General features: G+C 60.6%; 1 protein-coding gene across 4 annotated transcripts in view; it reads right to left on the bottom strand.

Moving 5' to 3' along the window:
• Positions 1-10,427: 10,427 nt before the first annotated feature.
• DNAJB6 (DnaJ heat shock protein family (Hsp40) member B6) overlaps positions 10,428-26,528 on the bottom strand; it is a 69,445-nt gene continuing 53,344 nt past the window's right edge. For all 4 annotated transcript variants that reach the window (XM_030308907.1, XM_030308911.1, XM_030308909.1 and 1 more), the window contains exons 9-10: positions 17,748-17,963; positions 10,428-11,812 (exon numbers count right to left, since the gene is read on the bottom strand). In XM_030308907.1, coding sequence (XP_030164767.1) covers positions 11,730-11,812; positions 17,748-17,963 — 299 coding nt within the window. In that variant the 3' untranslated portion in view covers positions 10,428-11,729. The remainder of the gene's footprint in view (positions 11,813-17,747; positions 17,964-26,528) is intronic.

The raw sequence follows: 26,528 nt of genomic DNA, 5'->3' as shown, positions 1-26,528 counted from the left end.
TCACTGAGCTCTGTGCCCTGCACCCTGAGCCCTGAACCCTGCACCCTGAGCCCTGCTTCCTGAGCCCCGTGCCCTGCACCCAGCACCCTGAGCCCTGAGCTCTGTGCCCTGCACCCTGAGCCCTGAACCCTGCTCCCTGAGCCCTGCACCCAGCACCCTGAACCCTGCACCCAGCACCCTGAGCCCTGCACCCAGCACCCTGAGCCCACACCCTGAGCCCTGCTCACTGAGCTCTGTGCCCTGCACCCTGAGCCCTGCACCCAGCACCCTGAGCCCCGAGCCTGCACCCTGAGACCCGCTTCCTGCACCCTGAGCCCTGCGCCCTGGTCCACGGGAGCCACCACAGCACAGCACCACAGACTGGGCCACCGAAACAGGGACAGAAACGTCCCACTCAGTCTGGAGGCCAGAAGTCTGAGACCCCCAGAGGCTCCAGCGGGCCCTTCCCGCCTCCCGCTGCTGCCGGCGACGCTCAGCTCTGGCCCTGTCACTCCTCCTCGGCCTCCCCTGTCACGTGGCCTTTGCATCAGAGCAGCGGGCATGGGACCTGGGCCGCTCTGGCTCCGTCACTCTGATCTTGCCGTGAGGCCACTTTCACCCGATCTTTTTTTTGGAGGACGTGACAGGCTCTAACGGGGACGTCGCCACCCAGCCCCCTCCCGGAAGGGCAGCAGAGGCCCCCGGGCCTCAGGGGGGTTTTGGAAGACCGTCCCGCAGACCAAACCAGGTGTAGCTCCGAAGACCCCAGTTCATTCATCCTCAGGCTCTCCGGGGGCCCCAGCGGCCCTGAGTGCGAGCGGACGCGGCGGGCCCTCTGCGGGCAGAGTGAGGGGCCAGATGCACAGGAGCCGCCAGCACCACGGCCGGGGCTCCCGCATCCCACAGACCGCCTCCCCCGACGGTGTGGACAGCGGGCGCCCTGCCCCGATGGCGCCTCAGAATCCGCAGATCCTTTTCTAGACACACGTTTCTTACACCTACCACACCCCTTCCACACCGAAAAAGAAGCGTTTTCAACCGAAAACTGGAAAAGAGAGGGGGACGGCGGGTGCGCCCCCAGGTGCCGCCCGGGGCCTGCCGTCCCACGTGTCGACACCGTGAACATGAGTGCTTCGAAACACACACCGTGTCATCGGAATCAAATGTAGAAAGGAGACGAGACTCCCAGTTCAGGGAAATCCCTGCAATTCCTGGTAACCGTATTCCTACGAATCACCGCGGATGGTGGGTGACCGACGAGGACCGGCCGCCCTTAGGGCCGTGACCCCGAGCCGGCTGCCCAGGGCCCGTCACACCAGCGTGACCACTTGCGTCAGAGATTCCTGGATTTTTAAGTCAGCCTTCAAGATTTTCCACATCATCATACTGAACTCTCAGTAACGGCTTTTAAAATGCAATCAACTGACAGGGTTAAATCCCCACGCACACCTTTAGCAACACTGTATTTTAACTGACCACTCTGTCATCCTGCGGTAAGGCTCCAGACGTCAAATTCTATGATTTTTGGCGGCAGCTATAATACGCCGCTATTTGCGTCAAATTTTAAACGTCTGGAGTGTTAATCTGCGTCCTCACAAGTGGTAATAAAAGTATATATATCAATTACCATTTCATTCAAGGGATCTTACTCTACGAGATGCTTACTTGCTAAAGACTAACAACTTCTGTTTTGCAGTTTTACCTGAGGTCTGACGTTGGAGGCATTCCCTAATTAATCCCAACTCCTTCTAAGCTGGCTGTGATAAACGTAACCTGTGCCAAGAGTCCAGTGTCCCTTCCGGCAAATCTAGAGCACAAAGGTGAGGTGTATGCGGAAGGAAGTTCACGTTAGCCAGTGAGCCCGTTATTCTGACCTGACTACAGACACTCCATTCAAAAGCCATGTAAACTACAGACATTATACGTAAGAAATAAAAGTCCATGCGTGAAAAGGCGGCCTCCCGATCGGAAAGGCAGCTGGTTGTCCATCACCTCTAATGAAATGTATTTAGCTGGCAAGTCTGACTCGTGCTTGTATTCTCCCCGGATGCTTTGTAGTTACAGCTAAGTATTTGTCAGTGCACCTAAAGATTAAAGCAGATTGAAGAGTCCATAAAAGGGGTGGAAAGATTAATTTGTCTCTAGACAAAACTCTTATTTTCTGATTTCTAGTGCTAGATATCTATAGACATGTATATTTTGCACTGTGACCACATTACGGCCTCTCGATACCTAACCCGTTCAGAACACAAACACCAGATTGGGGAGCTGGGAGAGTGTCGCCGGGGAGGCCTGCCCACTCCCAAATGAAGCATGATTTTTACAGCTACAGAGAAGCACGTGTGCAGTGCCCCCCCCCCCGTTACGATAATATATTGCTACTTTCAGTTCAAACCATCTGAAGCGTAATGCTTAACGAAACGGAAACCAAGTAAAACGAGAAGGATGTGTTTACCCAGACGGGCTGGTGACAACGGTGGGTTTTCGTGGGTGTTGACGGGAGATTTTGTTTTGCGAGGAAGAGGCCACGGCAGGCACATCCGAGCACGTAACGTGTTTCAAAGTCCTCCTCGTGGGTTTTAAGCAGGAATTGGGGGGTGAGGACAGACTGATGGCTCTCCCTGGAGCATTACTGGTATCGGGATAGCCTGGGACTTCACCTTTGCTTTCTTTCCCTTTATTTTACCTTTTCCAGCAGCTTGAATTTTTTTTTTTTTTTTTTTTGCCTTGGTTTCCATAAGGATTTGGCAGGAAGGGAAGGGCGGTGGGGGACACCAGAAGTCACATCTTTGACGTTACGAAGTGTTGGGAGTGAAAGACACCATGTACTCAGGTAAGAAACAAAAGCAGAGGGGAAATGAGCACTTGCACTATTTACCAGGGTATTATTACTAGTTGTGAAAGTCTAGACAACGAGACAGCTACACCTCACGCCGAGGGCTCCCAAGCAGTTCCGGGACCGGTCCTGCCGCGCGAACTTGAAACGACTCGGTCCGCTCTCGGGCGTCAGGGCTCCGGCACAGACCTGCTCTTCGCCCATTGAGGGTCTCCACCGATTGAGGGCCGGGTGGAGTCCCGTGGCTTACGAGACAGAGAAGAAGCCAGAAACACTGACGATAGATTTTATTTTTCCCTGTTAGTCCAGGAAACCACAAATTACCATTTGTCAGATGTCACCGGGGTAAAAAATGTGGGAATGTTCTTGGCATGTGGGTGTAGGGAAAAAACCCCAAACTTCTGGTACGGCCTAATTTTATCTTTTCAAACCGTGTTCTTGTGAATCCTTTGACGTGTTATTTATAAGGTTATGAGACTAGATGGTAAATGCTCAACAAGAGAAACGCCCCACTCTCCAGCAAAACTATTTTGCTCGATGGGGCGGGAGGCGGGGGATAAGGTATCGGCTCTGGTCCCCTCCGCCTCCAACCCATTTGAGTCTTGATTAATTTGAACATTAGGGTTTAAGGCTAATTTACTCTGTGTGTGCACATGTGCGTGCGTGCGTGCGACACGTGTGCGCGCGTGTGAGCGTGTGCGTGCGTCGGACACGTGTGCGGGGCAGGGGTGGATCGGCTGTCCAGTCCTGTTTTCCTTTATGGAGGCGCCCTCCTGTGGCCACAGAAAATACCGCAGCATAAGACACCATCTCAAAATGCTCCACATTGACTCGCTGTGTGTATGTGGCCATTTTCCTTTGTGAGGTCCTTCGTAAAGAAAAATTCCCACTAAGCTACATAGATACATGGAATCTTCCAGGAAACGTTTGATCTGGGGTTTTAAAGTTGGGACGCTCAAGTATTTGGTCACGGAATCCACATCCGGAGACGAATCTCTGAGAGCAGGGTCCTTCCTCCTACCCGTTTGCGGTCAGATGGCGTCAGCCTCTGGGGTGGCCCTAACAAACGCCACGGGCTGCGCGCTCACGGGGCTGAGGCTCACCCCCCTGCTATCCCTGAGCAGGTCTGGAGTCTGGGAGGTCTGAGATCCAGGCGTCTGAAGCTCCCCCTTCCTGTCTCTTCCTGCTCCTGGCGGCCCCAGGCATCTCGGGGCCCGGCCTCAGTCTCCACGTGGCCGCCTCCTGTCCGGGTCTGTGTCTCATATCCCCCTCTCCTTCCTAGTACACCTGTCACTGGATTTAGGGCCATCCTAACGATCCTGACGATCTCGAGAGCCTCAGCTGGAATTGGGGCCACAAAGACCCGGTTTCCACACAAGGTGACAACGACAGGTCCCGGGTTAGGATGTGGACATACATTTCTGGGGCCACCATCAACCCCTGCAGATGCCATGGGATCTTGGGGAAGGGCTGGGCGGGCAGTCAGCTGTGGCCAACTGGGGGCAGCAGGAGACCATACTAGACTCGGCGAGGACGGCCTCGTGGCCCAACCGGTCCCGGGCCCCGGGAGCTATGAATTTGTCCCTCAGACTGCTCTGCTTTCGGCGCCTTCCCTTCAGGGCGGTCAGTCCCTCCCTGCTGCTGCCCCCGTCACGACTCCAGCCTTGCTCCGCGCGCACCTGAGGTGGACGGTGTGGGACCCGCCCGGAGCAGGGACAGCAGGCCACGGGGGGCCTCGTCTGTCCTGCCAGGTGGTCAAGGAGGACCTATGCACACTCGCACAGGCTGAGGCTCTGGGCTGGTTCCTCACTGGCTGCCCCCAAAGCCCCGATCCAGGCGGGCGAACGACAGGAAGCAAGGACCCGGGACTCCCAGGCCCAAGGGTGATCCTATCAAGTGACAGCCACCATCAGGTGGGAGAAGATCCGCCAAATGACACGTGACCGCTGCTCACCGTGGACGCGGTCCTCAGGCCAGGCCCATCACTGGCCCAACCCCTCACTGCTGATGGCAGCCCAGCCCTCGAGCCTGGCAGGACAGTGGCGGCCAGCCGTCCTCTCCTGGGAACTGTCTGCATCCAGGCCAGGCTGGCCCTGCCGGGCTCCTGCGATGCCACGTGCTCTGCCCTCAGCACCAAGCCCAAACCAGCTGTTGCCGGGGGCTGCCTCAACCCGCCCTTCCCGCCGCCCCCCTCCGGCAGCCTCACCTCCTCCTGCTCCGCCCCAAATCCTCCCCTCCCTCGGGTTCAGCCTGCATCCCACACCTTGGTTTAGGCCGTTCTCCCTGCCTCAACATGTGCCTGGCTGCCTCCACCCTCCAAAACCCACCTGCAAAGCTCCCCAATCCCCCACCGGCATGTACCCCTCTGAATTCCTCCTGCACTGAGGCCATAACTGGGGGCGTACCAAGGGTAGGGCTAGGGGTGACTTATCCTGCCTGGGGACAGGGGGCATCACTTCTTGTCCCCTCTGCAGGGTGGGGGTGCAACTCATTCAGCTATGTCTCCAACATGCTTCACACATGTGGGACACAGTGTGCATCAGATGGGTGGACAATGGGTGGGTGTACGGTGGGCAGATGGACTGGTGGATGGATGATGGATGGATGCATGGGTGGATGGGTGAGTGGACAGATGGATGGGTTGGTTGGATGGATGGATGGATGGATGGATGGATGAATTGGATGGATGGATGGATGGATGGATGGATTGGATGGATGGATGGATGGATGGATCAGATGGATGGATGGATGGATAGTGGATGGATGGATAGTGGATGGACGGACAGTGGATGGATGGATGGATGGATGGATGGATGGACGGACAATGGGATGGATGGATGGTGGGTGGGTAAATGGATGGATGGATGGATGGATGGATGGATGGACAAATGAGTGGATGAGTAGATGGATGGGTGCATGGATGGATGAACGGATGCATGCATGCATCAGTGGATGGGAGGATGGATGGATAGGTGGGTGGATAGGTGGATGGATGGATGGATAGTGGGTGGGTGGGTGGGTAGGTGGATAGGTAAATAAATGGATAGACAATGGAATGGATAGATGGGTGAGTGGATGGATGGATGGATGGATGGATGGATGGATGGATGAAGGACAGATAAGTAAATGGATAGGTGCATGGATGGATGGTGGAAGGATGGATGGATGGACAACAGGATTGATGGATGGATGGATGGATGGATGGATAGTGGACAGGTGGATAGATGGATGCACAATGGGATGGACAGATGAGTGAATGGATAGACAATGGGATGGATAGATGGATGGATGGATGATGGATGGATGGATTGGATGGATGGATTGGATGGATGGATGGACAATGGGACGGATGGATGGATGGTGGATGGGTAGATGGATGGATGAGTGGATGGATGGATAGATGGATGGGTGCATGGATGGATGGGTGGATCGACGGATGAATGGATGCGTGCATGCATGAGTGGATGGGTGGACAGGTGAGTGGATAGGTGGATGGATGGATGAATGGACAATGGGATGGGTGGATGGATGGTGGGTGGGTGGATGGATAAGTGGATGAATAGACAATGGGATGGATGGATGGTGGATGAGCGGATGGATGAGTGGATGGATAGATGGACAGATGAGTAAATGGATAGGTGCACGGATGGATGGTGGAATAATGGATGGATGGACGGATGCATGCACGCATGAGTGGATGAATGGATGGATGCATGGGTGGATGGATAGATAATGGGTGGATAAATGGATGGATAGATGGACAGATGAATGATGGGTGGGTGGATGGTTGGATGGATGGATGGACAGATGATGATGGGTGGATGGACAGATGGGGGCATTGGTGGCCTCTCCTCCACTAGACCAATGGCAGTGGGGACCTGGAAAGAGTTGGTGGCAGAAGCTGGCCCAGGAAGAGAGAAGGGTGACCTGGTTTCCTGCCTTTGTCGGTCATCCGGAAATTAGGCCTGCAGTTACCCTGGGAAACGAGAATGTGGAGTAGTTGTGTTGCCTTCTCATCCTATCTGTATGGCCCCTCAGTTTCTCCCAAAGGATTTTAATGTCTCTGGTCCCTAAGAGTAAGCTGACCTCCCTCTCATGGCATATCCTACGCTTCTGGCGTCACATGGGGACCCTCAGTGCTCTCCTATGGGATGGGGCGTGCACAGGCCAGAGCTCTCTGCTGAGCCGTCTCTCACGCAGGCCGGCACCCTGGAATTACTCCAAGTCCTGGAACAGCCCTGGTTAAACACACACGCTCGTCACAGTCATCAACGCTGGCATCCCTCTGGACAGGTGGTGTGAAATCCAGGGTGTCCTGAGATGTGGCTTCGGTGGATGGACTGCAAGAAAAGACTGAAAATCTCCAAGTTCACTGGTAGACCAGAAAGAGAGAGTAGTCGGCCACTGTGGGGTCTGTCCTTGGAAAAAGCCAGAGCCCTGGGAAGGAAAGGCGTTTATCGGGATTTTCCAAACAAGATGCACCTCACAGACCCACAGCGGACCTGGAAAAATTGGTCTTCATAGCACCCCAACCAAGAAAGCGCAGAGAGAGCATGCTCAATGCGTGTGGGGGGAAGGATTCAGTCCCTAGGGTTTGCTCGGGAGGAGCAGAAGCCTTGCATCAAACAGCCAGATCCCACCGTGCCCAGCTCTGTGGCCTCTGGGAATCGTATGGGACATCCTGAGGTCTGGGCCTTCCTTTGTAAAAGGACAAGGAGAAAGCCAAGCGCCCTCGGTGTCCCTATACTGTAAGCCTCCCTGAGAACTGTGGCCTCACAGAAGGCGGGCCCTGCCCTCTCCTGAGGGCCGCTGGGCTGGGGCCTGCTGCCCTGGGGTCACGGGAGCAGGGCGGGGGGGGGGGGGGGGGGGGGGGGGAGGCAGAGCGGGACAGGGAAACGGGGAGCAAGCAGGCAGTGGACTGGAGGGTCCCACCCCTCCCCCGCACCCCGGCCCTCTCCCATCCGGGCTCCATCAAGCTGGGAGGGGATGTCCCCAAATCGGGCCCTCAGTCAGCGAAAAACCAGGGTTCCTGTGAGCGCAGCCCCACCCTTCCAGACCAGACGGCTGTCCGCCACCCGTACATCAAACTCACTCTCAGGAACGGGAAGATTCATGGTCCTGTGTCACCGTGTAATGGCTAGCCGGTCAGAGAAACAACAATTTTCATGCCATAAAAGCTGACTTCCGTTTGTTCACTAAGAACGGATGCTGTCGATCAAGCGAAACCTATAAAAACCTCAGAGACAAAGGCAAAGAATTAAGGCTGACGCACCGGCTGCTGCCAGCCGTGATTAGCCTGTCCGTCGCCCGGGCCGGGGGCGCAGGAGCCACGCGGGGGCCAGAGCTGCGGCATGGAGGGCGGGCGGGCATCTTCGGTGACACCCCTCATCCCTCCGGAGGTGGCCGCCTCGGTGCCCCTGTGAGAACAGTCCTAACTTGTGACCAGACGCCGGACTGGTTTGGGGACGAACATCGATGGTGTCCGGGTCCACCTGAGAAGCGGCGAGTCAGGCGCAGCGAGGAGCCAGCCTGCCCCTCCAAGAGCGCGTCTCGAGCTGGGCCACGGTGACGCTTCGGCTGGTGACAAGGAGACGGAGGCACCTGCCTTAGCACCCACGCCACGTCAAGTTCTAGAACCTTCCCCCTGGCAGCTGCAGGGGGCACAGCCCTGGGAGGGGGCTCTTGGCCATCCCCCATTCAGCTGAGAACCATGTGGACGACACTTCAGAGGGGTGGGGGGGGGGGGCAGGTGGGGACAGGAAAGTGGGGAGCACCATGGGGAGCACCAGGAAGCGGGAAGCACGAGGTAGCTCTCCGGGAGCAGGCGAGAGTGAATAGGACACTTGCGGTGACCCTCTGTGCCGGTCCCGGCCAACAGGGTCTGTAGGAGCCGGAGGGACAGGCACGAGGCAGACCCGAACCAGGGAGGCCCGGGAAGGGGCCCTATGCCCGGGTCACCGTCTCCTGCCACCCTGTCCCCGCAGCTCCAGGCCCGGAGACACGGGACGCCCAGCCTCCACGGCCTACTTGGAGGACCACGTGAGCCTGGCCTCACTCTTGCCCCGGCAACGTGGGGGCAGGCGCCCTCGGAGGAGTGAGCAGACAGAAGGTTCTGCGCCTGGTGGGATGGGCCAAGTCAGAAGCCCTGGGACCGTGATCGTCAGCGTCACGGTCTCACCTTTCTCGGAGGGGACCGTGTCATTTTCCCGGTTCTAATGCTGCCCCATGGCTCTGGGGACCGGGTGAGGCCACACGGGACCCCTGTGTGCCGCCTGTGCAACTTCCTGTGAATACGCCAGGGTTTCAAAATAAACATGCACCAACGTAAAGTGTTTCTGCAAAGCCCTTAATCCTGCTAACGTGGGGGCAGGGGGGGCGGACGGCCCTGGAGTATGTGGGGATTCCTCGCGGCCAGGACCACCTCCCCACCTGGTCCCACACACCCTGTCCCCAAATGGGCCTCCTCTCCAGGAGGATGCTGGTAGAGGCCGGGCCCCCCCTCCCTCCATCACCCTTGATGTTGGCCCAGGAGCCCCCTCCGGGAGGTCAGCAGACAGCAGGGCCGCTCTGAGCACGGGCCCCAGCACGGGCACCGGCACCCAGGCCCCCGGGATGGCAGCCCGCTTGGGTGGCGGTGGAGCAGGGGTGATGGCGTGAGCTCACACGCTCGCCAACCCACCCCGGCCCTCGGGGCGCCGTGCGTCCCAGGCAGCTGCGTGGTCTCCCCCGCCCCCGCCGGGGAAGCAGGTACTCACCGAGCTCCCCCAGCCAGCGGGCCTCCGCTCGCTGAGGGCAGCGTGGCTGGGGACGGCCTGTGGACGTGGGCTGCCCGCCCGCAGGGGTGGCACGCCTGTTCCAGGCGTGGCTGGAAGACGCCACCACACGGACGCTGTCCCCCAGGCGACCGGCGCTGAAGCAGTGAGGTCAAGGGCTGCGAAACTTGCTTCGCGCCCGCTGAGCCACCTCCCTCCCCAGGGACCGACAGCGAATTCTGGTGTGCAAGTGCCTGAGATGCACCCATGAGCCAAACGTGCCCTTGGGAGAGGCTCCAGGTCCGCCAGGGGCCACGACAGAAGCCCGTGGTTTGCAGCGGGACCCGGATCAGGACGTACCCCCAGCCAGGAGGTCGCAACAGCCCGTGCCTCCCACCTCCCCAGCGTCCCCCACGCTGCCAGCGAGGCCACTGGGCTCCCACAGGGTCAGTCAGCGGCAGTGTGGTCTTTAACATTTCAGGGGCGCCTGGGGGGTTCGGTCGGTTGAGCGCCCGACTTCAGCTCGGGTCATGATCTGGTGGTTCGTGGGTTCGAGCCCCACGTCGGGCTCTGTGCTGACAGCTCAGAGCCTGGAGCCTGTTTCGGATTCCGTGCCTCCCTCTCTGTCTGTTCCTCCCCCCGACATTCTCTCTCTCTCTCTCTCTCAAAAATAAATAAAAATTTTAAAACAAATAAATAAAGTAACACTTCATCTCACAGTAATGCAGCTCCCAACCCAGGCTCCTGCCCTAATTATCACTTTATCTTTCATCATTGAAATGACAATTATGGCTGGTTTTCTTTCCGATCGCTAATAACGGTGTAACTAGCGGACATTAATGATGACGGCAAGCCAGCAGTCCAAGACGGCGCTTACGTTTTATTTCTGCTGATAGCACTTAAAATACAGTATGTTTTCATGGGTACATTTTCCACGGTAAGCCGTAATACCAGTCCACACCACCTCCCTGCCAAAGCCAAACAAAACAAAGCACCCCTCCCCTAACAGTCATCTCAGAGTCGCAAAGTTACACTCGTTTCTGGCTTCCACACCCACGACGCCCATGACGCGGCTGGCTACAGGGGCCACGGGGGGCCGCTGGCCGCCACATTCACGACAGCGGCATTCTCACACCACGTCAAAGCTCTGCCCCGAGCCCCCATTTCCAAGCGGTGTGAGCTGGCCCTTGTGTTACGGAGGAAAGGCCTGGGCAGGAAGCGCGCAGAAAAGGTTAGGCGCGGCACCGATCGAGTCAGTAGAACCAAAGGGTTAAGAAGCAGCTGATCAGGCAAAGAAGTAAGTGCAGGAAAGTGGACAGAAAAAAACTGCTAGGAAAATAAAGGATGTTTTTAGAGGAGCCAATGTTTACAACTGAAATATTTTCTTCAGCGCCCTCGTTCCAATCTGAGTGTGTGTGTGTGTGTGTGTGTGTGTGTGTGTGTGAATACCACACGTGCGTCTCCCCAGAATGACCCAAACGAAGAGCAGAGAGGGGATTACCGAACAAAATTCTGCAGGGTCCTGTGCATGTGCTAAGGAGAATCATGGGTCCAAGAGAAAAAGATGGAATTTGCAAAAACTAAACAATATTCGAAGTCAGGTTTGGGCTCCTCGGAGCTTAAAACTCCGGTAAATTTAAGGAATGACTTTATATCTAGAGACTCACCCACGGGCCCCCAGGGAGGCGGCTGGGACACCCCGTAACCCAGAGGGAAGACCCCTGGCGGTGCGGACTCCATGCAGGACGTGCAACGACGTCACCCCGCCCCTAACTACGCGCCAGCTCCAAGGACTCTCCCGCCGGGAAGAGAGAAAGGCATTCCGTGGACACACACTCCATCACCCGCCTGCACCAGTCACACCTCTGACGCTACAACAGCTCAGCAGTCGGCATCGTGTTCGACAGTCGGAAGGAAGGAGCCGGGTCCCCGACCCCCTCAGGGGAGCCGCTGTCGGATTTGGGGCCGGGAGACGCGAGGACAGTGCGGACAGGCTCCGCCCACGACCGTCACTCCCGTCTCCTGCCGTCCCCGAGCCGAGAAGCTGCAGTGTGGGGACGGTGGCCAAGCGGTGCCGCTACCTAACTCGTGCGCGCCTCGCACTACGGCACGGGGCGGGCCGGGCGCCAGCTCCGGCAGTAGGCGCGCGGCCGCGAGTCCGCCTAGTGCTTGCCTTTGGTCGATTTCTTCTTCTTGGACTCGTCCCTCTGCTTCGGCTTCTTCCTCTTGCCACCTTCTTTGAGTCCTAAGGAAACACGGCTTGTGAAACACTGTTCCGAAGGGCAGCGGCGTCCCCACCAAGAGGCAAGCGCTTCCAAACACTCGCCCACGTTAAGACGGGACAGTCGGGCTGTCCCCACTTCTCCCCAGGCCACATCCACAGCGTGACCGACTCTTCAAACCGCAGAGTGACATCTCTGACATTGTTCAAAGAGCATCGGAGCCACGCGCCCAGAGGGGGCGGCACTGAGCCCACGCTCTCCTCTGCTCACCCTGCCCCTGACGACCCCACCCTGCGCCCCGCACAGCCCTCACACCTGCACCCCCACATCCCTACGTGGCCCTCGCCCCTGCGCCTCTGGGCCCCTAGGCAGCCTGCACCTCTACACAGCCCTCACACCTGTGCCCCTACACCCCTGCACCCTTTACAAGGCCCTCGCCCCAGCGCAGCCCTCACCCCTGTGCCTCCACACGGCCCTCGCCCCTGCGCAGCCCTCACCCTTCTGCCCTCGCCCCTCCACGGCCCTCACGCCCGTGCCCCCACACCCCTGTGCTTCCACATGGCCCTCGCACCCCTGTGCACCCTTGCACCCCACCGGGCAGGGCCGACTCCGCCCCGGGGACAGGCTCCCTCCAGCACTGGCCAGACCCGAGTCCCGTCTGCCGGGACAAGCCCTGCTGTGGGCCGGGCTTGTGTCCGTCCGTGGGCTCTGGGTGTTCGTCCCCAGGTCTCGCCTGAGGACGCGGACCTTCCGTTTCTCCCGTGTCGACTGCTTAACGTGTGGGAGGCGCCCCCTCGAGGTTTCGTCCAAAGGGCCGGAAAGGAAGCGGCCGAGCCCCTGGCGCTTCGTCGGTCCGGCAACGAGCTAGAAGAGCCCTCGGCTGAGCCCGCAAGCGGGCTGGATGCTGGATCCAGGTGACGAAAGCTGTATTTACGCGGCCAGTCCTTCACCGACCCACGTGACCCGCCACGTTCCCCCGCAGCCCGGGCACCACGGTGTCTCACCGGGGCTACCACGTGGGCCCGGGCCAAGCATTTGGGAAAGCCGCCGCGGAGTTCTGAGCGGGACGGAGGCGAAGGGCTGACCCCCCAGTGGGGCGAGGGCGGGGCTCGCGCAAACCTCGCCTGAGGCGAGTCCAGGGAACGGGGCCCAGACGCCAGGATCCAGGGCACGACGGAGGGAGAACAGCCCCAAGAGTCGAGCAGGGAACCAGAGCCGGCCTGGGGACGTGTCGGCGTGTCCTGTATCGGATGTGACTACCGGTCGGAGGTACCCGGTCTTCCCGGAGGAGCCTCCACAGGGAACGGTTCCCGCGATGGGCCCCCACGAACACGCAGGGAGGAGGGGCCAGGGGCCGCACGTGTGCGTGGCTGGAGGCCCGGCCGACCGCAGGGCTCCTTGCGCAGGAGCCGCGGCCTCACGGTGGGCATAACGTCTCAGAGGCTCCTTGCGCAGGGGGGGACGGTGGCCTCCCCTCCGCCCGCCAGACTCAGTTACTCGGAAAATAACCCGAGAAGGAGAAAGAGAAGAACGTGCCGACCCACCACCGAGACACAGGTGCTCCTGTCCAAGGCTCGGGGAAGCCCACCAGCGCCAAGGGAGACAAATGCCGCCGCCCGGGCCGCCTTCGCCGAGACGACCGAGGGTGGCGGAGAGAAGGACCCAGAAGAACACCGCGGGCCGTGGGGCAGGCTGCCAGGGCCTGTGAGACTCTCCTGCCTCCACCACGGGGAGCCTGTGCCCCTGGTCCGGTCACGAAACCCTAACACCTGACCCAGAAGGGACCCCGAAGCCCCCGCAGCCCCAGCCCCTCTCCCAGAGGGCACTTGTGGTTGCGGCACGGGGCGGGGAGGCAACTCCTCGTTCCCATTCCCTGTTACAATGCCTCTCTTGCTACCAGGCATTTTAAATTTCAAGATGATGACAGAAAAGTAACTTGAGACAAACTAAAGGGATTTCGGCTCAAATGACAAGATTCAGGGGTGTGGAGCGTGTGCACCTGTGGCCGGCCCCTGCTGAACACATCCCGCCCGGCAGGTGCCTGGCCCGTGCACCTGGGGCACATGGGGGACACCGACCAGCCGGAGGCCTCGCGGCCCCAGGACCCTCACACATACTGCACACAAGCACCCCTTTTGAAGACAGCTGCAAACCGGTCGCAGAGCCTCAAGGTGCCCGGGGGGGGGGGGGCTCTCTGGTCGGTCTGGAAGCAAGTTTTATCTGCCCCAACTGCAGCCACTGTCTGCTTGGGGATCCTCTTTGGAATCACACAAGGGAACAGATGCTAGATGGGAACCCCCTGCCCTGACTCAAACATGTCTACACAGGAGCTGCACGCATGCCCAGGGCTCCAACCAAGGGAGCCAAGTGCTCGGGGCGGTGGGGAGGCTCCACAGTGACGGGCAGGCCCCCTCCCAGGTCCCCCCCGCAAGCCACACCCGTGGCGCAAACCTTGAGGGGAGTCAGCAACCACCCAGCAGGGCGGTGGGGGGGTCAGCTCCTAACCTCCGCAAAGCGAGCTTTCCCTGAGGCCCCCCCAAGACAAAGCAGAGCGGGATTATGAGGAGAGAAACCCCCCTCGGATGCTCAGGGATCGAAACTGCAGAACAGAGGGACGCCCGTGCAGGGGTGTGAGTTGGAGGCCGGCAGCCACCACATCGCACAGACAACGTGAGCGCGGCCGGGGTCTGCGGGGCATTGGGTACATGTGGGCCATCGTAAGAGTCACTGGCAGTTTCGTACCGGGTCCTGTGTTCGGGGAAAAGCCTGCGGGAGACGGCCCCTCGGCCACCCGAAGCTCAAGGCAGCGAGGACGCGGTAAGACCACCCCCCCCCCCCCCCCCCCCCCGCCTCTAGAGAGAAACGTCTGAAAGCCCCGGCGGGAGCTGCGGGCAGAGAAGCAGGTTAGCCGCCTGGGTTAGTATCGCGCCCAAGCTGCCCAAGCGGACGCGGGCGTGAGACGCGGGGCACACGTCCCGCGGTGCCACGCTGCCCTCTGCAAAGCCAAGCGTCCCACAGCGTCCTGGGTAAGGCGCCTTCTGCAGGCCAAACAAAGGAAAAGGGAAAAAGGTTAAAAGGGTCAAGTTTATTCCTTCGTTCGTGAAGTCTTCTTCTTGTTGAATAATTTTCCTTCCACCCAGTTCCGTGCTCTTGGGGCACCCGCGGCGCGGGGGATCCGCACGGGACAGACGCTCAGCCACACCTTAGGACTGACCGGCTCCAGGCGACACGGGGCAACACGAGGCGCCCGTGTCCTCCAAAATGAAGCAGGCGCGAGTGTGACGGGGGCTCGTCGTTCCGCGGAACCGCGAACGACACGGGGACGCGGCAGGCCGGTCCGCGCCGCCCTGCACCTGTGCCGCCCACGGGAGCTGGGGCCACAGGGCCGCCACGCCTGTCCCTGCGCACACACTGCTGTCCCAGCGCCGCGTCCGCACCCGGAATCGGCCGCGTCCTCCACAGGGAGAGCCTCACAGAAACGACGCACGCGGCGCCTTGAGGAGCGCGGGGCCAGCGAGAGCTCGCCTTCAGCCTCAAAGGATCGCTTCCCCGCGCTGCCTCCCAGCGGGCTCCGAGGGACCCCTCCCTGGAGCGGAGGTTCCAGCCCCGAGGTGCGAGCAGGGGCACCCGGGGAACCATGCTCCTTATTATGCGCCGTTCTTAACAAGAATTTCCCCGAGGCTGGGAAATGCGGCAGGAAGCTGTCCTGCGGCCCCCCGGGCCCCCCCGGAGCGCACCGGCGGTCCTGCCCGGGGCGGCGTGGGGAGCTCCCGGAGGGACCCGCCTTCGTGACCGGCTGGCATCCGAGTCGGCAGCGTCGGCCGAAGAGCCGCAAGCGGACTGTGCGGAGAGGCAAAGCAGCTGCTGGCGGGAAGCACCCGAAGGTGGCGGGCGGCCCTCAGCCGGCTTCCCGTCCAACTGTGTGATTCTGTGGCACGTTCGTCTCCGTCTGTGGACCCTTCCTCTGGGGCGGCTACACGTCTCCAGTAAGGAGGTCACCCAAAGCGCCGGGCGCGAGCTCCCCAGACGTCTGCAAGGAACCGTGTCTTCACCTCCGGGGCGTTCAACTCTGACACGCCTCCAGACCTCACACCCTGTGGCCCAAGAGCATCAGAAAGGCCTCGGGGGCGGGGGACGGGCTGAGCTCCAGGAACACAGCCTCCCAGCCTGTCCGTGGCCAAGGAAAAGGGTCTGGTGACCGGGAAGTCCTGTCACCCGCCTCTTCTGCGTACAGACTCGTGCCGAGGATCACCAGGCAACTAGTTTTCCGCTCGCAACAACGCCTGGTGGGGACCCGATGGTACAAACGGGCAAAAACGTCTCCTCACGTTTCCAGGGACAAGAATCAGCCATTTCTTCTACAGGAAGAAACGAACTCCCGACTCTCCTTGTGCTCTCGGCAGGCGTGGCCTTTGGGGACCCAGAGCAGCGGGCGGCTTCACCTGGCAAGGACGGGCCTCCTTCTGTACTCGGGATGTTCCCTTCGGGCCGGGTCTACTGGCGGACGTCCTGTCGCAGGAGCCGGCCGTCTGCTTGAATGAGGCTCCGGGGGGCCCATCTCTGCGCACCTCGTTCTTGGGGGCTGGGATGTTCCGACCCGGTACGTAGGCTCATGGTGTCCTTACGACCCGACAGAGCCCATTACATCACCGTTCCGAGGGCGAGGTGTTCAAGCCAAGCGAACGGCCGGCTCAGCCCCTTGCCCAGACGCCCAAAGACCCCCACGCTGCCCCCCACCCGCCCGGCCTGCCCCAAGACCACTGGAGATCAGGAGCTGACCATCAACCCCGGGAAAACGTCCACAGGCCCACTCAAGGCAGAAGGAGTTCTGAATTCATACAGCCCTTTCTCCCAATCACACAGGGAAAGGCGGAGGTCTGCGAACGGTCCATCTGCCTGTGGTAGCACCGCGCCACGGCCCAGCCGGCGGCCGGGTCTGCACCTCCCCGCGCGGCCCTGTGCCGCGGTCCAACGCCCCATGCGCCTTCGAGGGGGTGGCACGTTCTTTCTGTCCTCCTCGAAACCCTGACGCACCCCTCCGCCTTATCCGAGGAGGCCCGGAGAGGCTGGAGGGGTGCGATTCCCAGATAGAAAGTTCTGGGGGGAGAAAAGGGACGAGGCTCATCCTTCTACTTCCCGGCCGTGACGGCACGTCCTGCTGAGGCCCACAGAATGAGCCTGGCCACATGCCTTCGTGTCACTGCGACACCAGGGAAGGACGGAGGTCTTCTCCACCACAGTCTGTTACGGTCACCGCGGCCGCCTCCAGTGGTGACAACCAAGATGGCCACAGACGCTTCGAACCAAAAGGACGCTGGACTTGGGAACACAGGATCAAAGCTACACGCACAGCAGGACCCGCAGAAGCAATCCAGAATTCCACGGGGACTTCGCCCCAAGGACCCACGGCAAGTCAAGAAGCTGGAGGGGGGCAGAGCCAGGGCTCCGGAGAAACAGGGTCACTCTGCCCGGGGGGACGGCTGCGTCAGGACCCTCACACGGGGTGCTCTGCTCTCAACCAGAAACAGACGAAGGCACGAGGGGCAGGCAGCAAACGCAAAACGTGTCCTCCCCGAGGCCGCAGGGTGCCCGCAGGTGTGGCGAGGGGCCCGGCGTGTGCCCCTAAGTTATGAAGGCTCGAGCACGTAGCGGAAACTCACAGAAAGGAGCATTTAAGGTAAAAGCAAAACGTGTCATCCTCTGCCCAAGACAACACGCGTCATACCGTCGTGGAACACCGGCGTCCCGTTTTAATCGGGGGGGGGGGGGGGGCCCCCGGGAGGGGAGTCGAGAGCCGGGTGCCTCCCCCCTGCCGCCACCGGGCGCCCGCCCCCGCCCGGCCCCCGCCCGCTCAGGTCAGGACACAACAGCACAGCAACGATCTCTGTCCTCTCTGGTCCTGGGAGGGAAGGGGGGCGTCCCCGTGGGGACGCGCCACACCGGTGCCCCTTTGCACACCTGCAGAGAGCACGAAGGGGTTCCAGGGGCTGCCGGCGGCCCGCTGTCTGCCCGACTCGTCCTCTTCTTCGCAGACGGGCGGAGACTGGTGTTTGGGCAGAGCGGCCGGCCCGTGTGACCTCGGCGAGGGGCCGCTGGTGCTGGCCGGCTGGGAGGGCAGCGCGCTCTGGCCTCTGCGAAGGCGCTCTTCCTGGAGGGCGGCCTCGTCCGCCACACCTGAAAGCACAGGACGGGCAGGCGTGAGCTCACACGGACCGCTCCCCTCCTCCTGTCCCAGGGCATCCGGCTTCCGGGGCAGGGGCGGGGAGAAAGGGTCTTACCACAGCGTCTGCACGGTGGGGGCCTGACCTCAGGCTCCGCGCCCGCCCCTTCACGCACACCAGTGACTCCCGGATGCACGCCCGACCTTCCCAGGAGGGAGTGTGTCCCACGGCAATCCCTGCCCAGGGGCCGGGCCCCCCAGGACAATTCATTCCATCAGAACCAACCCGGCGGTGGCAGCCTCCCGCCTCCTTCCCGGGCACCTCCTTCCCGGGCACCTCCTTCCCGGGCGGCCTTACTTGTGGAGCCTGTGCACACACGACCCTGAGGAGGCCGCGGCAACACGTTTCCTGCCAGCTCAGAGCCGAGGCCCCGTGCGCTGGCCATCTGTCGCCCCAGAGACTCGGCCAAGATGGAACAGCCCTCACTGCTCTCAAAGGTGTGTTTCTACCGGTCTTTTAAACAACAGGAAGTAATTCTGCACAACAGGTGAACACCAGGGATACTATCAGGACAAGCGGTCAGGTTCAAGGGATGATCTCGGGCTTCGTTCACCGAAGGCTTTGGACCACCGGGCACGCATGCCAGCGATACGCCTGACATGGGGCACGAAGCTGTGAAACTGTCCGCCTGATGGGGAGGGTGGACCACGTGGGGGCATTCCCGGAGCCTCTTACCAGCCCTCCCTTCCAGGGAGGTGGGGGCGCCCACCACCCAGCGAGCAACTCTCACCGAACACCCTCTGTCCGGTACGTACAACCCCGAGCCCCCGCCCCACAAGAAGCCCCATGCGAGCGCGAGCCCCGCTCGCGCACTCAAGCCCGCCAGCTTTCCCCTTCCCTTCCGTGCCCACAGCCCCCCAGCGGAGGAGCGCCAGCTGGGGCGACACCCGAGACGCAGCGTGCGGCAAGAGGACGGTTGCGGACGGAGTTGTGCCGATCACAGCCGTTCACACGGGCTCCTCCGGACCCGATGCCCGGCTCAGCGCTGGGAACAGACACGCGCCTGTCCCGGGCAACCTGCCTAAATGGCTCTGCAGCCCGCTAAAGCTCATCTCGCGGACCTAACTCCTGAGCCGCGGGGACCGGCCCCCAAATCCTGGCGTGAACTTTTCCCTCACGCAGGAGCGCTGGCCGCTGGAAGCAGGGCCACGCTGGTGCGAGGGGCCACGTCCGACGGTCTCCCCGCCCCCACCGAGCACAGGGATCACTGCTGAGAAATCCCAAGGCTTCGGGCGGCCTGCGCCGTGGGGCGTGAGCTTCAGAGGTTTGCCAAAGCCGGTCCCTGGTTCCTCACGGAGCCTCCGAATCCCCCACGGCTCCGGACGCTGTGGGTGCCCTCCACGCGTGCTCCACGTCTTCCGGCGGCCGGACGCCCCGGCACCGCAGCCCAGCCCGGCTCCGTGCCGGCCCACAGCCCGGAGTCCGCCGCCCCGGGGTCCCACCTGCAGGCCCCAACGGAAGCGCTGCTCGTGGAGCCGGGTAACCAAGCAGACCTCCGGGCTGGGAGGGGACGGCCGCCGGTCCCGGGCACGCGGCCGGGAGACACGTTTCCGGTGAGGCCCTCTGACCCAATGCGGGCTCCTGAGTCCAATCCGATGACTAGGCTGACGGCGCACGGATGCCCTGGGCCGGGCGGCCACATCCCCCCGGGCGGGCGCCTCACCCGAGGGCCACCCCGTGCCTGAGCAGGAAGGTGGCCAGCGGGGCGTCGGTGAACAGGGCCAAGGGCGAGGCCAGGGGAACCCTTGTGGGGAGCCCACCTCCGCGGGCTCTGAGGGTCTCAGCTGACGTTATGCTCTTCGGCAAACAAACAGAAGTAAAAAACCCTCCGACACGCGGAGGAGGAGCCGTGCGGCTGTCTGAAGGAACCACTGTTACGTGGAGACTCTACTGCAAAACCCGCATTTGAAGTGGGAAGTGGAGAAAGGGGAGCCAGGGCCTCGGTTCCTTCAGGTGCGTAGGCCTCACGGAGCACTCGGGGAGGGGCCTGGGACCCCAACGCCCGAATACTGGCAAATGGGGTGACGCCCGACCCCAGGAACAGCTCCGTGCACACAGAATGCCGCCCAAGCACGTGCTCAGCTCTGTCCACCTGGAAGGAAGAAGCTGCTGGAGCCCCTGCGGCAGCAGGGAGACACCGCCGTGGGGGACCAGTTATCCCTTCCCTGCCCCCCACAGTCCCACCTCCCACGCTCCCTACGATCCATAAATATCACACCTTGCGACCAACAGCATAACATCTGAGGACGCGTCAACGCCAGCTCTTATGCAAAACATCGGCATCCCTCCATCTGGGCCTGGCAGGGCAGGGGCCAGGCTCGTGGCGGGGGGAGCTGCAGCGCTCCCACCCTGCTAACCGCACCCCAGGAACCCCGGGAACCAAGTCTTCCACACCGGCGACAAGAGGTGGCGTTTCCCCCACGATCTCCACAACCGTTTGGCGTCCACAGCTCTGTGCCTTCAGACGCAACCTCCCCCCCGGGAAGTGCAGGGAACCCATCCGGGCGCGGACGGCTGGCCTCATTTCCGGCACTTACACTGCAGACAAAGTGCACGCCGGCCCTTGGGAGACGGGTCCTCGGGAGCTGGAAGGCCACCACGGGCAGGGTGCGGTCCTGCTGGCCGGTCGAGGGCCGCACAGGCCGCGGGAAGAAGCGCCGGGCCTACGACGCTGTGCTGTTCCCCGTTGTCTTTACTTCCCCAGGCCCAGGACGTGCACGCACACTGGCTTCCAGGGACGCCTTGTGCCCTGCGTTTGCTGTGTGGCTGGAAGACAGAAGTCGCTAAGGTGCTCAGCTCGAGGACGTTCCGAGTGCCCATGTACAGAGATACGGGAAACAGAGATCGTGAAGGCGTCTGTCCCCTGCAGACTGGCCCGCGTCTCCCAGGCCTCTCGGATCCTGACACGCTCAGGGCTCAGAAGGCAAGCAAATCACAGACGCGGGAGGGCACCATATCCAGGACTGCCGGGAACCCGGGGCAATCAGGCGCGCTCCCTGCAGGACGTCCCTCGGAGGGGGCCCCTGCCCAAGCACCCTGGCCTGCCCACCAGCTCCGGACAGGGGCCCGGGCGCCTGTGTTCCCTGCCTTCTGGAGCCCATCCTCCCGGGCAAATCCTAGCGCCACTCCTGCTCAGGCCTCGCCTTCGTGAAGCTTCTTCCCTAGAGCCCCCGCGGCACGGTCCGGGCATCAGGACTTACGGCGGCGCCATAAGGGCGGGTGGCCAGGGTGGAGAGTCAGGCTGTCAGGTCCACAGGGACCCTTCCAGAAACAGTGGTAGGACACGCAGCTGGCACCTGTCCTTCTGGTCCACACGGTCGACCCTTAAAGGGGGCACGGTGACTGGGCTTGTCACGCCACCGTGAGCTCCCAAGGTCCTCGGGTCTGCAGCAGGGACAATCAAGTCACTGACCTCACAAAGTTCCCACAAACTTTACGGTGTCTCAGGCACCAGGAAAGATGATTTGGGGAAAGGAGATAAAGAAAGGGAATGAGAAGCAGAGATTAAATCACGGTCTCACCCCAAAGGTCTCACTGGATCCTTTCTGCAGGGACTCACTGAACCCGCTATGTGCACAGTGGGCTGGCGGCACTGACAGGAGGCCACCGTCCCCCACCTGTTGGTGAAAGGGGATTCGAGGGCTGGTTTTGATCAGAACGAAGGGCACAATCGACCCGAGACCCAGGGCACCGCCACCCTCACGCCGGGGCGGAAGCCCGCTCCTCCTCCCGGGCTGGGAGCTGTGCGGCAGACTCCACGCTGGCCGCGACCTGTCCCCCCCACCCCCCCGGCCCGTTGCTTCAGAGACATGGGGACGTGGAGAGGGATCCCGAGAGCATCTGGAACGAGGGATGCCCGCGCCCGGTGTCGGGACGAGCCGCCGTGACAGAGTGGCAGGTCCCGACTACACACTTAATGTGCTGTGCAAGGAACTCAACCTGTCATCGGGATGTCACCTGCCCCCACCGCGTGGGGACATGACAGGGAGCTTCTGAGGGAGGGCTAGTCCCACAGGATCGGAACCTGCCTCACCTCCCCTCAGTTTTAAAGCGGCCTCGTTTGTCTTCCTCAAAACCGAACACAACCCCTCCCACCGAAGCCGGAGGAGCCTGGGCCAGCGTCCCTGCCTCCCCGCCACCCCCAAAACCTCTGTTCTGACATCACGTCCAACCACAGCCCAGCGAGGCCCAAGTGCTGGACTGGGGGCGGGGGGTGGGCGGGGCGGGCAGGGGTCTCCCATGGCCCCCGATACCCTGCTCCAAACTCAGGGACACCGTTGGGCACAATCGCCCTGGAAGAAGGGACCCAGCACCGACAAACCTCTCACAAAGCCACACGGTTGTCCGGCGTAACTTAAAACTAGGAATGCAAACCAAACAGTGAGCACTGGGCCTCCCGTCTCCTCCCCCACACCCCACGTCACTTCTAACGGCCGGCCACATTTTTCACTTCTTCCTGTTCTGTACTACCACTGACTAGGTCGTCCTCTTCTGTGGAATTTACCGTGAATCCTTTAAACAATCTGACTTGACCCTGTACCTTACGAAGGCGCTACAAATTAGCTGGAAAAAAACAAGTCCCATCCAGTTCTACGACCCATACCAAATTTACTATTTTGGTATAACTTCTGCAAGCCTGTCTTCTCGCGCAAGAATCAGCTAAACTGGGAGTGTTAGTGACAACACTCCAAGCACCCTTTTCTTTTGGACAACTAAATATACCAGAACACATCCTGCCCCCGTAGCACCAAGTTAACAAATTTAAAAACAAAAACACGGCCTGCCGGTCTCCGGGGCCAAAGCACATGAACTCAGCAGGAAGCTATGGAAGGCACGCTGGGCAGCTGCCCCGAGCACACAGCCGGCCCGGCTAACGCCCGGCACTCTCCCCAAATGGAGTCCAGATACAGTGAGTGTGCTCTGGGTTGATAAGATGCAAATGAAAACAAACTTCCATAGATAAAAACAGAACCACTTTTCCCAAATATGTACAATCCAAGAGGCCTTGGCTGCAGCTGCTTTTTGGGGGGATGGGAGAGCGTTAATCCCATACTCACTCAAATCATGGATACCACACATGCAACGTGAGATGACGCACACATCCAGAAATGCGCCACCGGCCCATCAGAAGACTCGCTCGGGCATCAGGGCCCGGAGCGTGCCAGGCCCTGGAGACCAGCGTGGGACGAGGCCCCCGTTCTTACAAAGCTCGGGACAGGACACGCGTAAACACTCGGCCCCACGATGAGGTCAGGGCCACCCACCTCGTGCTCTGCCTATACACAGCACAGACGGCCAGTGTCCGGATGACAAAAGTGAGCAGAGCCGAGGAGAGCCAAGGGCGCAGTCCCTGCAACGGGGACACAGAGGGACAAGGGAAAACCACAGGAGGCGGCGCACGCCATGACGGGACTCGGACGTAGAACGGAGCGGGCGCGGAGAAGCGTGGGACAGGGACTGGAAGCGCGGGCACGAAACAAATCCTAAAACGTCACCTAAGCCAACGGAGCCCCTGAGCGCTTTTCGACGAGGAGACACCGGAGTTCCAGCCGGCAGGTGGTGGGCACGGTGACGTGTGCAAGACAGAGAAGGCGGACAGGTGAGGCTACTTGCTGAGGGACTGAAGGACTAGTTCCCGAAACAGCTGGCCGGAGTCCAAGCACACAGTGCCCGTCACGTCACGTGAGGGGAAACCGAGTCACCATGGCGCCCGGGGTTCCAGCAGGGAGGGCCCTGGAACACAGGAGGGAGAACACAGAAGGAACTCCTGCCCGGCCCCTCCCCACGGAAGACAGAGCACGCGTGAACCCACGCTAAGGGCCACAACAGAGCCACTGACAAAGGACCAAAGATCCCGGGAGCCCCAGTGCTGCCGCCTTCCCCACCAGGACCGCAGCTTAAAACAAGTATTATTTTGTTAAAAACCGAGGACACGGCCTCTTCACCGTCCGGAGGCACCGCACGCAGGCCTCCACGGTGGCTGCCGTCCCCGACCACACCTCCCTCGGCCGGGACCACGGACTGCGCGTCGCCGGAGGTCCTCAGTGGCGCAGGCCAGCCGGGAGTCAGTTACCAGAGGCACCTTAGCCGCCGCCCGATAAACACGGGGTTAGTTACTGCTCCAGATTCTCTGCGCACCGGCCAGGCCGGGCTTAGGCACAGGCCTCGCAGGGGAAGTTTACATCTCACAGTATCCCTGGACGAACAGCACGTGCGGGCCGGGGCGGAGGGGCCGGACCCCACTGACCGTCTCAGTGTCCCAAGCCTCGTCTGCAAAGCGGGCAAGGCCACGGGGCTGTCGTGGGAGTGAAGCTGCTGGTGCCTGCAACTCGGGTCTATCAGCTGCTTTTATCGTATCATCGTCTCCTGTGGCGTCTGCTCGGTTTGAGGACAACGAAGCTGGAAAGCAAGGGATGTGGAGGCTTCGTGATCTCATCTGTGGATCGTCTATCCGGATTCACGTGCCTGCGGTCGCTCGGCCACCCTTCCGGGAGCCGGCCCCGTTACGTGACCGGGGGTCGTGTTCGAACGCCCTGCCGGAGACTGCCGACAGCCGGCATACAAACCAAATGCCACAGAGGACGGAGAGGGGTGCGCGGGAAGAAAATGCTGGGGGGAAACAGAAGCCCACCCACGCACGGCCTCCAGCCCCGGGGGTTCCTACAGCCACCCTGGGGGAGGTCTCGGGGCCACACAACCCAACTCTAGCAGCCACGGGGCCTCAAGAGGAAGAGATCTGTGTGGGGTGAGAGGGTGTGGGGAGAGGAAAATCCCAGCGCCCTCCTTCCCAAACACCTGACCTGTGACGCGTGTCAAAGGAGCCGTGAACGGAGCCCCGTGCGCCCTAGAATCCAAAGGACCCTTCTTTCTGGAGCAGGACTGCCTGCCCTGTGTGGGGGTCCGGTCTTTGGAAACTTATGTCTGAAGCATGACTTGGTTGTCGAGATGAAGAACCACTGACATAATTACTAAAACAAATCTTGAACAGACACGTCATAGAACGGAATAAGCATCCTATTTCTGTACGTTCATAAAATTGATTTTTCTGAAGACACACGCTTCAATCCACATAAAAAGTTGTCGTTTCTGCTCCAAGTTACTCAGTCTTCTGTGAAATACATCTGTTAAGTCTCTCCAAAACCCGTTAGATGAGGGTATGTGCCGAGGAACTCCACGAGTTGTTTTCATCACAAGAACACCCCGAGAGCAAGCCCCTGGGCAGCCGAGCCCTCCCCGCAAGGAAAAGGCAGGCAGCGCCCCAGATGGCAGAGCGGCCAGCCCCCTGCTCCAACCGTCCCCGTGGGGCCTGGGGGCCCGAAGCGCAGCACCCCAGTCCGCTGAGCCCAGCGGTCAGAAGCACGCACTAGTAACGCTCCTATGAAATTCTCTTCAAAGGAAAACGTAAAGCAAAACCAGAAGGGCGCCTGGTGGCTCGGTCAGTCGAGCACCAGAGCCTCGATGGACTTCGGCTCAGGTCATGATCCCGGGGTCGTGGGATCGAGCCCCGCGTCAGGCTCTGCGCCGGAGCCGGCTGGGGATTCTCGCTCTCTCCCCCGCTGCCCCTCCCCCCACTCACAGGCTGGATCTCTCGAGAATGAAAAATAAGAGGTGTAGAGCAAAAGTGGAGGACACAGTAATTCCAAAAGTTGGTGACACAAAATCACGAACTAGGCTGGAGCCTTTGCACCTAGGGCTGCTGTATACCTCCCACCATGCCCTTCTCTCAGGTAAAAGGTGCCCCAGACGGTGCCACTTACAAAGCTCGAGTGCTCAGATTCCATCCCTGGCCCTGCAGTGAGCAGAGGGAAGGCACATGGCTGACCCACACCTGCTGGGTGACAGTACCTCCACACCGTCCAGGTGAACGGCAGACAGTGTGCTGCTGAGTCAAGGGCCTGGTATCTTTAAAAGTCAGTCCTTGGGGCGCCTGTGGGGCTCAGTCGGTTAAGCGTCCGACTTCGGCTCAGGTCACGATCTCACGGTCCGTGAGTTCGAGCCCCGAGTCGGGCTCTGTGCCGACAGCTCGGAGCCTGGAGCCTGCTTCAGACTGTGTCTCCCTCCCTCTCTGCCCCTCCCCTGTCCGTGCTGTGTGTGTGTGTGTCTCTCTCAAAAATAAACATAATTATGGGAATGTAAGCTGCTGCAGCCACTCTGGAAAACAGGAGGGAGGTTCCTCAAAAAACCAGAAACAGAACTTCCCTACGACCCAGCAACTGCACTAGTAGGTATTTATCCAAGGGATACAGGTGTGCTGTTCCGAAGGGGCACATGCACCCCAATGTTTATACCAGCGCTATCGACAGTAGCCAAAGTATGGAAAGAGCCCGAATGTCCATCGACGGATGAATGAGTAAAGAAGATGTGGTATATACACACAATAGAGTATTACTCGGCAATCAAAAAGAATGAAATCTTGCCATTTGCAACTACGTGGATGGAACTGGAGGGTGTTATGCTAAGTGAAATCAGTCAGAGAAAGACAAACATCATATGACTTCACTCATTCAATGAGGACTTT

This window comes from Lynx canadensis, chromosome A2 (assembly GCF_007474595.2).
Source record: "Lynx canadensis isolate LIC74 chromosome A2, mLynCan4.pri.v2, whole genome shotgun sequence".
Classification (NCBI taxonomy): Eukaryota; Metazoa; Chordata; class Mammalia; order Carnivora; family Felidae; genus Lynx; species Lynx canadensis.
This window is presented reverse-complemented; position numbering and strand designations above follow the sequence as displayed.